At 43.2% G+C, this 12,795-nt stretch overlaps 1 protein-coding gene across 3 annotated transcripts in view; it reads left to right on the top strand.

Moving 5' to 3' along the window:
* LOC106562285 (dual specificity protein phosphatase 22-A) overlaps positions 1-12,509 on the top strand; it is a 36,549-nt gene extending 24,040 nt beyond the window's left edge. For 2 of the 3 annotated variants that reach the window (XM_082957816.1, XM_045689185.2), the window contains 4 exons: positions 2,946-3,020; positions 3,110-3,281; positions 4,151-4,180; positions 11,244-12,509. In XM_082957816.1, the coding sequence (XP_082813942.1) occupies positions 2,946-3,020; positions 3,110-3,281; positions 4,151-4,180; positions 11,244-11,444 (478 nt within the window). In that variant the 3' untranslated portion in view covers positions 11,445-12,509. The remainder of the gene's footprint in view (positions 1-2,945; positions 3,021-3,109; positions 3,282-4,150; positions 4,181-11,243) is intronic. The other variant, XM_014127062.3, reaches the window with a different exon arrangement.
* The last annotated feature ends 286 nt before the right edge of the window (positions 12,510-12,795 follow it).

Raw genomic sequence — 12,795 nt, 5'->3', positions numbered from 1 at the left:
TGTATGCTGTATTGATCTACATGAAAAGATGATCTCTAAAGATGGAATGATAGTGGTTGTAAAGTCTGGGAGGGGAAGCCATATAGGAGTCCCCTATACTCTCATTACCTCACAGTCCTATCAAAGGTGCTTGAATTGACAAACCAACGGGTTGTATGAGAGATATTATGACTTTCTTGGATGACAGTGGAAGTTGAATAGAAAATACTTGTTGGTTCTCCTAGTAGTGTCCAGTGGAGAGTGCTACTAAACAAGACAACTGTATAGGGCGGATCACTTCCACCACCATCTCCAGAGTAAGCTACCCATCCCTTCGCCCTCCATAACATCGTTATGTCTTTTCCTACTAGCACTGACTTTGCTGATAAATACTTTGTTGAGGGAAAAATGTACTTCATCCAATTGTGATGTGTTGTCTCACCTACAGTAGCTATTTTAAGATGAATGCACGAATGTAAGTCGTTCCGGAGACACCTGAAACCCCACCTCTTTAAGGAATACCTAGGATAGGATAAAGTAATCCTTCTACCCCCCCCCCCCCCCCCTTAAAAGATTTAGATGCACTATTGTAAAGTGGTTGTTCCACTGGATATCATAAGGTGAATGCACCAATTTGTAAGTCGCTCTGGATAAGAGCGTCTGCTAAATGACTTAAATGTAAATGTTCTAGATAAGAGCATCTGCTAAATTACTGAACTATAGAAAATATGCCCTGGGACTTCCCAGTGATGTGATGATTGGACACAGATACATGGTTACTTGGGTATAAGACAGGACAGGTATCTATCTGGACGTCATGACTAAGATGAAACGGATTGAAGTAACTTGTGCTGTGCAGAGATGGGGTCCAGATGACTTTTACACCTTAGTTTCACTTCTTCCTGTTCCTTCTCATATCCCATAAAATGTGACCTGAAATCTATTTATATAGTTATAGATCTGGTCTCACTGAGGGCTGTGACTGTCATGACATTTTGTCAGCCAGTGATTGTCAAGTAATTGACCGTTAATTAACATAAACACGTTTTAGACTCTCCTGGCTTCCACACTGATGCAGACCATTGGAACATCTACATTTTAAAAAGTCTAATAAATCCATGTAATATAGCCTACACCATCACAATAAATCCGTTACGTATTTTAGACAGATCAAAAGAAACATGATATGAAGAAAATGAAGTCTATTTCAGAAGAACATAATAGCATACTCTGAGTTGTCCTTATGTTAGGCCCTGATCTGGCTGTGCCATATGGCTGTGGGCTACACTAGTTCATTTAGCAGACAAGATTTGCTTAGAATTCTGCGGCATTGTTTTACATTATTGTATAGTATGAAGAATACAATTCAACATAGCTGAATAAAATAGAAAGGATATTTTCTCCAAACATTTTAAAGGAATGCAAATATGCAGTTATTCTGTGTTGAGTGGTTAACAAAGAAACAGGTACTCCTAAATACTTAATTTCGAGTTATTTATGTAACTTTGGTTGTGATACAAACATTGGGCTATATGTTCTGATGTTTAATACATTCTAAGGCTGCATGATGCGACTCTAATGTTGATTTGAAAAAAGTTGCATGAAAAAGGCACGAGCTCTGCTTTGTTTTTTGCACAAGCTGTACACACTTCACCAGTCTCTCATTCACAATTTGACAAGCACTTGATAATACATAGAAGGTTCCGGTCGCATCCCCTTTGTGTGGCTGTAATGTCAAAAATCGATGTATTTTGCAGCCAGTGGCCATTGTGCCCTTGGGCTGAATATAATAATTATAATTCCCTTCTCCCGAAAATGTAGCTTAAAATGTTGCTAAACTATTAGGCTATTTCTTCACACTATAAGCGCAGCAATGTGCACACCGTAGTAGGCTATAAACGCAAATCTTCCATTAGCAGGAAAACACCATTCTCAAAAGTGACCGCAAATGCGATGATGAATGTAATGCTTTTATTATAAAAGTAAATTTTTATGGTGAAAATTATTTTCCCCAAACTTGAAACTCATGCGCTGCATATGTATGCCAGTTAGTCTCTCACCCATTGTAAAACTGATTAATGTGCTTCATTTTAAGAAGTTATTTGGCCATTTCAGTTGTGATGCAAACCTTATCAAAACATATAGGCCTATGGGCTAGGCTACATGAGGTGTGCGACTATGATTTGAAAAAGTCCCCCAAAAAAGCCATGCACTGTTTCTTGCCTTAATCTGGGAATCATTCACAAGTGATAGGCTAATATTGTCACCCATCAGACTATTCTTGATTTAATCTTGTCTTTACATTTACTAAATAATATATGTGGGAAGTTTTGATTTATCATACCCCTGTCTTGAAACAGGGGCAGGGGGAAAAAATACATGTAATCTATGCACTTAAATAGCGAATGGAGGATGCTTTTCTCGTGGTTTATTTATTTTCATGCCAGCCAGGTAGGCTATACTCCTGTTGTAAATATAATCAATTTGCTTAGTATTAGGAAAGTTGAGAAATAACTATAGTAGGCCTAGCCTATAGAAGGCTGATGTGATCCTCCTCTTTTTAATAGAGGCCATCACTCTATTTTCTCATGCAATTGCATAGCCTATAGAAATGTTGCACAACATGAGCTCATGGGCTGTCATGAAGTGCTTGATTTAGATTTTCAAATACATTTTGCATTGATGTCAAAGGGATTAGAGGGACAAAAGAGTGCTGAGTACCAAGCAGTTAGCAAGTTAGGTAGGCTACTAATGACCATCGGCAGCATCAGAGCTTGGAGAAGCCTAATTACCGTGACTAAATGGTCATGACTCGTGACCGCCGGTGTGGCGGTAATATGGTCATCTTAACAGCCCTAGTCTCACCTATGACAAGACAATCCACATCCTGATATGATCAGCGATACACTTTTTACACTACACTGTTTATTCTGTACCTATAAGGCTATGTGTTTTTGTCTTTGCAGGTCACAGCATTTCAAAGAGAGCATCAGGTTCATCCACGAATGTCGTCTAAATGGAGGGGCCTGTCTGGTGCACTGGTACTTACACCACCTAACCATAAACCACTAACTTTCTGTTGACCGTACCTGACCCCTCATGACTATGCTCTCCCTGTCCCATAATGCAGCCTGGCCGGTGTGTCCCGTAGTACTACCATGGTGGTGGCCTACCTGATGACCGTCACCACCTACAGCTGGGAGGAGTGTCTGTCGGCTGTCAAGGCTGTGCGTTCCTTCGTAGGCCCGAATTATGGCTTCCAACATCAACTACAGGAGTACCAGATGAACCAAGTCACAGAGGTAGTTACATACACATTGAAACACACAATATACATACACACACCCTGTATAGATAACATAATGATGTCCCCTAACCACAAAAATATAGTCGCTGTGCCCTTGAGCAAGGCACTTAACCCTTAATGATCCAGGGGTGCTGTACATTGGTGACCCTGGACGTGACCCCACTCTCTGCGGGTGTCTCAGGGGGAGTTGGGATATGCAACAAATAACAGGACAAATATAAGCAACCCCAAATTATTATTATTATTATTATTATTCTACAGCTTCCCGCAATTCAATGTGGGCAGAAAAACAGCCTGTAACACAGCTCAGGTGTAATATTTAGACTTGCATAGTTCAGGCCTATCAACGGTGAACAATTTCAGTGAGTAAGAAGAATGCCGGTTAAGGCCCACCTTTTCTCTAACACCCACTCGGAAGCCAAACTGTTAGCTTACTCCCACTTACTCCCACTCATTAATGATGCAGCTGTTTTTTACAAGGCCACTCCTGCCCTGTCAGGTTCATACTTTTGGTTTACTTTCACTTCTGTGGATGGAGGTGGGTCTCTGACAGTAAACCTGGAGCCCATCCTTCCTGGTTGCCTGTCTCAACTTTATATGACCTACCAGGGATCTTCCTAAACTCATCATACTGGGAGATGATCTCTGTGATGGCTGATGGCTTGTCTGGACTTGCTGTTATGCCTGAGATGGGTTATGAACCCTCGATGTATTGAGGCCAACAGAAGACTATTAGATCCTGTGTAAACTGTTACTATGTGCCTTTTGTCTGGTCCACCAGAAATACATAAGTTATTTAATTAGAAGTACCATCATCGTGTATATTAACCGTGACTTCAACCTCCTTCACTCTCATGTCACTAGATCTACACCAAAGTGTTTGCTGGTTTCAAAGTGAGTATCTGTGTTGTCAGTTTATTTATATCCATCTGCATATTATTCACAGAAGATGTAGTGGTGTGAGAAAATGGCTTTCCTGTTGTGGGGCAGCTATTTCCACACACATCAGACTTCAAACCTGTGAAATGATGTGTGACATGCACACGCACAGATGCACACACACACACGTTTCTAGAACATGCTGCAAAGAGAGCTGTGTATGGAGGTTGCTGAGAAGGGCTTTGTCTCTCTAGCTGATGACATGCACCCAGCCAGTGGTAGTCAGGACGTGTGTGTCGTATACAGAAGGGGAACTGGAGGGGCTTGCTGAAATTGCATTAGCCTGGTACTAACCATCACGTGACTGTAATTACTGTCAGAGGCTTGCAAAATGTCTTCACAGAAGAAAGAAATATTTGTTGTTGTTCTTATTGTTTGGTTGAGTTGACAGTGATTTTGAGGATCAAAGGGGAAATGGGATTCCTTTCATCATGCTTTTCCCATGACTGTGTCTTAGAGAGAATTTGCTATTGTCATACCAATAGTTTTATCTAGTATTGTATATAGGGGTGATCAATTGTATTTTTTTTTTATTTCACAACACTTTGCCTAAAACACTGATACAACTAAGGCATGTCTGTTGTTAAAAATGATTATAAATGCGTTATTACGTGGGTGTTTTGTTGAGCGGAAGGTTCAGTAAGTGTGATAGTGTCTTAGGGGTTGTGTCCAGATCATTGTTTCTCAGTTTTGACTTTGAATTACTTTGAATGGATTCAAAGCAGAGAGGCGTTTTCAAGCAAACAAAACTGAAATTGACATAATTTGTTCCAATTTTGAGTAATCCTTTTCTCATGAATTGATGATCCGGAAGTGAAAACTGATAAAGGGATGGTGGAGAGTCTGACTCAAAGCTGGGTTTGGTACTCAAGTCTCCCGTCTGTCCTTGTCATATGTAGTCTAACTGTTCATTCTACCTTCCTTGGTGTGTATTTTTGTAACACAGTGCATGTTCTTGTAAAGAGGTTTGAGTATGTTGTATGGCTGGTTATGGATGGAGGTAATGTGTGGGAGTTGCTGTGACACCTGAAGGTTGTGTGGGTGGATACATACTTCACAGTGACACACCTCAACACAACTCTTCTCTATTACCAGACATGGGAACTTTCTTGGTTCATCTGGAACTCCTGAATTTATGATGGGAAGTCTGTAATACTATTTTGATATAACGTAAAAATTACACTGTACATCATGATTACCCATCTAATGTAAATAATGTGCCACTAGTTTGTTTACCTATAATTTATTACAGTAGTGTATAGGTTATTTATAAGAACATCACTAAATAAATACGCATTACAATCTTTTGTTGGACTATCACATTGGTGGCTATGCATTGATACTAGTAGCCACCTACCACTCCATCCAACACCTGTCTACCAGAAGCCCATGATGTTCAACACCTGTCTACCAGAAGCCCATGATGTGCTGTTCAACACCTGTCTACCAGAAGCCCATGATGTGCTGTTCAACACCTGTCTACCAGAAGCCCATGATGTTCAACACCTGTCTACCAGAAGCCCGTGATGTTCAACACCTGTCTACCAGAAGCCCGTGATGTTCAACACCTGTCTACCAGAAGCCCATGATGTTCAACACCTGTCTACCAGAAGCCCATGATGTTCAACACCTGTCTACCAGAAGCCCATGATGTGCTGTTCAACACCTGTCTACCAGAAGCCCATGATGTTCAACACCTGTCTACCAGAAGCCCATGATGTGCTGTTCAACACCTGTCTACCAGAAGCCCATGATGTGCTGTTCAACACCTGTCTACCAGAAGCCCATGATGTGCTGTTCAACACCTGTCTACCAGAAGCCCATGATGTGCTGTTCAACACCTGTCTACCAGAAGCCTGTGCTGTTCAACACCTGTCTACCAGAAGCCCATGATGTGCTGTTCAACACCTGTCTACCAGAAGCCCATGATGTGCTGTTCAACACCTGTCTACCAGAAGCCCATGATGTTCAACACCTGTCTACCAGAAGCCCATGATGTTCAACACCTGTCTACCAGAAGCCCATGATGTTCAACACCTGTCTACCAGAAGCCCATGATGTGATGTTCAACACCTGTCTACCAGAAGCCCATGATGTGATGTTCAACACCTGTCTACCAGAAGCCCATGATGTGCTGTTCAACACCTGTCTACCAGAAGCCTGTGATGTTCAACACCTGTCTACCAGAAGCCTGTGCTGTTCAACACCTGTCTACCAGAAGCCCATGATGTGCTGTTCAACACCTGTCTACCAGAAGCCCAGCAGTGTGGAACACATCTAAGCTGCATAACCTTGATTAGTGAACACACAGGTGCCAAAAGGTATGTGACAACTGAAGCAAAAAGAAACTGAATGTTTAGGTTCATTAGGCTCACACTAGTGTGAACAATTTTATTTGTCTCCTTATAATCTACAGTTCCCTCTTTGTATTCATATTGCGTTACTGAAATGGAACATAATTCCATATTTCTTTCAGAGATACATTCAGTTCATCCTATTTCGCAATATACACTGGGGCAAAAAAGTATTTAGTCAGCCACCAATTGTGCAAGTTCTCCCACTTAAAAAGATGAGAGGCCTGTATTTTCATCATAGGTACACTTCAACTATGACAGACAAAATGAGAAGAAAAAAATCCTGAAAATCACATTGTAGGATTTTTAATTAATTTATTTGCAAATTATGGTGGAAAATAAGTATTTGGTCAATAACAAAAGTTTATCTCAATACTTTGTTATATACCTTTTGTTGGCAATGACACAGGTCAAACGTTTTCTGGAAGTCTTCACAAGGTTTTCACACACTGTTGCTGGTATTTTGGCCCATTCCTCCATGCAGATCTCCTCAAGAGCAGTGATGTTTTGGGGCTGTCGCTGGGCACCACGGACTTTCAACTCCCTCCAAAGATTTTCTATGGGGTTGAGATCTGGAGACTGGCTAGGCCACTCCAGGACCTTGAAATGCTTCTTACGAAGCCACTCCTTCGTTGCCTGGGCTGTGTGTTTGGGATCATTGTCATGCTGGAAGACCCAGCCACATTTCATCTTCAATGCCCTTGCTGATGGAAGGAGGTTTTCACTCAAAATCTCACGATACATGGCCCCATTCATTCTTTCCTTTACACGGATCAGTCGTCCTGGTCCCTTTGCAGAAAAACAGCCCCAAAGCATGATGTTTCCACCCCCATGCTTCACAGTAGGTATGGTGTTCTTTGGATGCAACTCAGCATTCTTTGTCCTCCAAACACGACGAGTTGAGTTTTTACCAACAAGTTCTATTTTGGTTTCATCTGACCATATGACATTCTCCCAATCCTCTTCTGGATCATCCAAATGCTCTCTAGCAAACTTCAGACGGGCCTGGATATGTACTGGCTTAAGCAGGGGGACACGTCTGGCACTGCAGGATTTGAGTCCCTGGCGGCGTAGTGTGTTACTGATGGTAGGCTTTGTTACTTTGGTCCCAGCTCTCTGCAGGTCATTCACTAGGTCCCCCCGTGTGCTTCTGGGATTTTTGCTCACCGTTCTTGTGATCATTTTGACCCCACGGGGTGAGATCTTGCGTGGAACCCCAGATCGAGGGAGATTATCAGTGGTCTTGTATGTCTTCCATTTCCTAATAATTGCTCCCACAGTTGATTTCTTCAAACCAGGCTGCTTACCTATTGCAGATTCAGGCTTCCCAGCCTGGTGCAGGTCTACAATTTTGTTTCTGGTGTCCTTTGACAGCTCTTTGGTCTTGGCCATAGTGGAGTTTGGAGTGTGACTGTTTGAGGTTGTGGACAGGTGTCTTTTATACTGATAACAAGTTCAAACAGGTGCCATTAATACAGGTAACGAGTGGAGGACAGAGGAGCCTCTTGAAGAAGAAGTTACAGGTCTGTGAGAGCCAGAAATCTTGCTTGTTTGTAGGTGACCAAATACTTATTTTCCACCATAATTTGCAAATAAATTCATTAAAAATCCTACAATGTGATTTTCTGGATTTTTTTTCTCATTTTGTCTGTCATAGTTGACGTGTACCTATGATGAAAATTACAGGCCTCTCTCATCTTTTTAAGTGGGAGAACTTGCACAATTTGTGGCTGACTAAATACTTTTTTGCTCCACTGTATATGGTGTTTCACAACAAATGATTAGATGGTTATTTCCTGGATTCCCTCCAGAAACCGCAGATCTGGATGGTCTGTTGGACTTGTTGACGTAAATGGTTAGAGATTTACTATAAGGGCAAGATGGAGCATGTCCCACAGGCTGTGGTTCCACTCTGGTAAGAGGAGGGCTGGGTAATGTTCAATTAACATATGGTGTGTCACACTTACAGAATCACCAGGACTGACATAGAAATAGAACACATATGAAAAGAAGAAATAAAAAACAATATCGTTAAAATACAATTTCTTGTGTATTTGTATTTATTATGGATCCCCATTAGCTGCTGCCAAGGCAGCAGCTACTCTTCCTGGGGTCCAGCAAAATTAAGGCAGTTTATACAATTTTAAAAACATTACAATACATTCACAGATTTCACAACACACTGTGTGCCCTCAGGCCCCTACTCCACCACTACCACATATTCCATGTAGTCATGGCACTATGTAGTACCTTGTGCCCTCAGGCCCCTACTCCACCACTACCACATATTCTATGTAGTCATGGCACTATGTAGTACTGTGTGCCCTCAGGCCCCTACTCCACCACTACCACATATTCCATGTAGTCATGGCACTATTTAGTACTGTGTGCCCTCAGGCCCCTACTCCACCACTACCACGTATTCCATGTAGTCATGGCACTATTTAGTACTGTGTGCCCTCAGGCCCCTACTCCACCACTACCACGTATTCCATGTAGTCATGGCACTATGTAGTACTGTGTGCCCTCAGGCCCCTACTCCACCACTACCACATATTCCATGTAGTCATGGCTCTATTTAGTACTGTGCACCTTCCATAGTCTGTTCTGGACTTGGGGACTGTGAAGAGACCTCTTGTGACATGTCTTGTGTTGTATGCATGGGTGTCTGAGCTGTGTGCCAGTAGTTCAAACAGACAGCTCAGTGCATTCAACATGTCAATACCTCTCATAAATACAAGCAGTGATAAAGTCAATCTCTCCTTCACTTTGAGCCAGGAGAGATTGACATGCATATTATTAATATTAGTTCTCTGTCTACATCCAAGGGCCAGCCGTGCTGCCCTGTTCTGAACCAATTGCAATTTGCCTAAGTCCTTTTTTGTAAAGTGTACTTTTCTACAAGCTTCAATGGAATTGGGAGACATCACTTGCACAGTCACTACAATCTAAGCTGGTCCTAGATCTGTTTTTGCTGAGAGCCCTGTAGCTACTGTGTGAGCAGAAATGTCAGAGGAGAAGTGACAGAAGTGGAGGCAGGTTCCTGGTAAAGCTCTGATTCAGAGCTAGCTTTCCCCACCCTTTCCTCAGCTCTCACTGGTCCCTATGTGGACCCATTGACCGCTGGGCTAAAGACCTGAGACTTCTGCCAGGGGTTTCCCACCCAACCCCTGCTGCCTCCTCGAGGCCCTCTAACCAGGACTAATCCCTGTGTACCGTTAAACCCAGAAAACACAGACACTAGGCCATTTTAGAGGACATTGTCTGTGTAAGGATATGATACTTACACTCCTCATAGAAGGTCACATCTCATCTTGAGATCAGCATGTGTAACTTGAATTTTCACAAGTTACACATGCAATGACATCAATGCATGATTTACGTGCACAGAACTCAAGTTGGGATAAAGCCCAGAAACAATGTTGTTAAAGCCAGAGTGAGTGTGTTGGGGTCGTAGCTGTTGGACCTCTTATGGCTCTCTGAGCTGTCGAGGAAAGTCCCTCGTTTTCAGGAATGTCTGCCATCCGTTTGCCAACCACACACAGAGATTGATCTAGCCCACTCTGCTCTGACACCAGCCCACTCTGCTCTGACACCAGCCCACTCTGCTCTGACACCAGCCCACTCTGCTCTGACACCAGCCCACTCTGCTCTGCTCTGACACCAGCCCACTCTGCTCTGCTCTGACACCAGCCCACTCTGCTCTGCTCTGACACCAGCCCACTCTGCTCATCTCTGACACCAGCCCACTCTGCTCATCTCTGACACCAGCCCACTCTGCTCTTCTCTGACACCAGCCCACTCTGCTCTTCTCTGACACCAGCCCACTCTGCTCTTCTCTGACACCAGCCCACTCTGCTCTGCTCTGACACCAGCCCACTCTGCTCTGCTCTGACACCAGCCCACTCTGCTCTGCTCTGACACCAGCCCACTCTGCTCTGCTCTGACACCAGCCCACTCTGCTCTGCTCTGACACCAGCCCACTCTGCTCTGCTCTGACACCAGCCCACTCTGCTCTGCTCTGACACCAGCCCACTCTGCTCTGCTCTGACACCAGCCCACTCTGCTCTGCTCTGACACCAGCCCACTCTGCTCTGCTCTGACACCAGCCCACTCTGCTCTGCTCTGACACCAGCCCACTCTGCTCTGCTCTGACACCAGCCCACTCTGCTCTGCTCTGACACCAGCCCACTCTGCTCTTTTCTGACACCAGCCCACTCTGCTCTTCTCTGACACCAGAGCACTCTTCTCTGACACCAGAACACTCTGTTCTGACATCCCACCCTTGGGGGACCATAGAACACTAATTGATCTGAACCATCGAACATGGTCTCTTCTTTCTTTCTTTCTTTCTTTCTTTCTTTCTTTCTTTCTTTCTTTCTTTCTTTCTTTCTTTCTTTCTTTCTTTCTTTCTTTCTTTCTTTCTTTCTTTCTTTCTTTCTTTCTTTCTTTCTTTCTTTCTTTCTTTCTTTCTTTCTTTCTTTCTTTCTTTCTTTCTTTCTTTCTTTCTTTCTTTCTTTCTTTCTTTCTTTCTTTCTTTCTTTCTTTCTTTCTTTCTTTCTTTCTTTCTTTCTTTCTTTCTTTCTTTCTTTCTTTCTTTCTTTCTTTCTTTCTTTCTTTCTTTCTTCTTTCTTTCTTTCTTTCTTTCTTTCTTCTTTCTCCAGTACCGGGCGTGGCTGCGGGCCAGTTTCCGCCCCAGTCCCTTCAAGGACCAGGAGCAGGTGGGAGCACTGCTGAACCAGTACATAGAGCAGCAGCAGCAGGAGAACCAGAGGAGAGGAGGGGACCACGGCTGGATGAACCAGGCCTCCAGTGTCTACCCTCTACCCTACAATGCCTACAACGGCTCTGGGGGCAACAGATGAACCAAGGGGCCTCGAGTCTCCCTGGTCCCACCAACCTCCAGCTCAGGCCTGCCTGGAGAGTGAGACAATGGCCCAGTCCCAAAATCACCCCTAGGCACTTAGATCTGAAAGGATCGGATGGGTGTAAGTAGGGCCAGGGGTTTCACTTGACCAAGACATTCTCCAGACTCTAGTCCTAAGCAATATGGGGATAGCTCCACCCTGCCCTCTGATAGACTTACAGGTCCCAAGTGCATAGGGTTATTTTGGGGGCATTGGCTAACTGACTCTCTCACCACTGCACTACCTCCCATGTCCCTCGCCACCTTCACCACTGAACTGACCTTAGTGCAGCCTGATCAGGAGCTCTGATGCTCACTGAAGCCTTAGTCCAAACACCTCCACACCTCAACACCTTGACCTTACAGCCACATACTACCATGAGGCTTCACCTGTCCTATAACCTCAACTCATCTCTAAACCCAACGGGTCAACTTTTAAGGCCAAACAGATAAAGAATCGTAGGACTAGCAGTTTTTTTTTCGTAATCATCTGCCTAAGACCTATAACTAGGACCTGGTTAGGTCACATGATCAGGAAAAAGTCCTGCACATAACATTACATTTTAATCAATTATTATTAACATGTTTATCAAAATGTTATTACATGGTACCATGATTACATCATGTTAAATGCAGTCCGCTGGTTAGATGGAGGATCTGATTGGTGTTGAGGGTTGAATGGACATATGAATGAACATAAGATGCTCTCCGCCCTAATTTAAGCTGATCCAGCTACTGTATACCTGCATGTGATAAAGCTTTAAATAACAGCAGCTTTGCCATAGAAAATGAATGCCTCATTCCAGTTAGTAAAATGAAGGATCATTACAGCCCAAAGCCATAATATGAGGTCTTCCTAAAATCTACTGTAAATCTTCTTCTTCTTTTAAGATCTTTGTTAAATGTTTAGTGGTACAAATTATGTTGTATCATAGTGTATGTATCTGCTTTATTAATATTGTAATGTACACTTTCATTGTTTGCCAAAAAAAAATATGCTAATAAATACTATTATGAAGCCAAAGCAGCATCCTGTAATTGAGGCTGAAGCAACCTTACAACAATTGTATAAGGCTGGCTACAAACCGAAGTATTATCGTAACAAATCATAACAAAACTAGTGTGTGTGTGTGTGTGTGTGTGTGTGTGTGTGTGTGTGTGTGTGTGTGTGTGTGTGTGTGTGTGTGTGTGTGTGTCAACACATACATGTGTGTGTGCGAGAGATAGAGAGAGCTTGTGCTTGAAAGTGTATGGTACCGGAACATCAGCTCTTGGACCAACAGGCTCTGCAACAGCTTCTATCCCCATGC

This window comes from Salmo salar, chromosome 11 (genome assembly GCF_965601325.2).
Source record: "Salmo salar chromosome 11, fSalSal1, whole genome shotgun sequence".
Taxonomy (NCBI): domain Eukaryota; kingdom Metazoa; phylum Chordata; class Actinopteri; order Salmoniformes; family Salmonidae; genus Salmo; species Salmo salar.
Note: the sequence above shows the minus strand (reverse complement) of the source record. Positions and strands in the feature narration are given on the sequence as shown.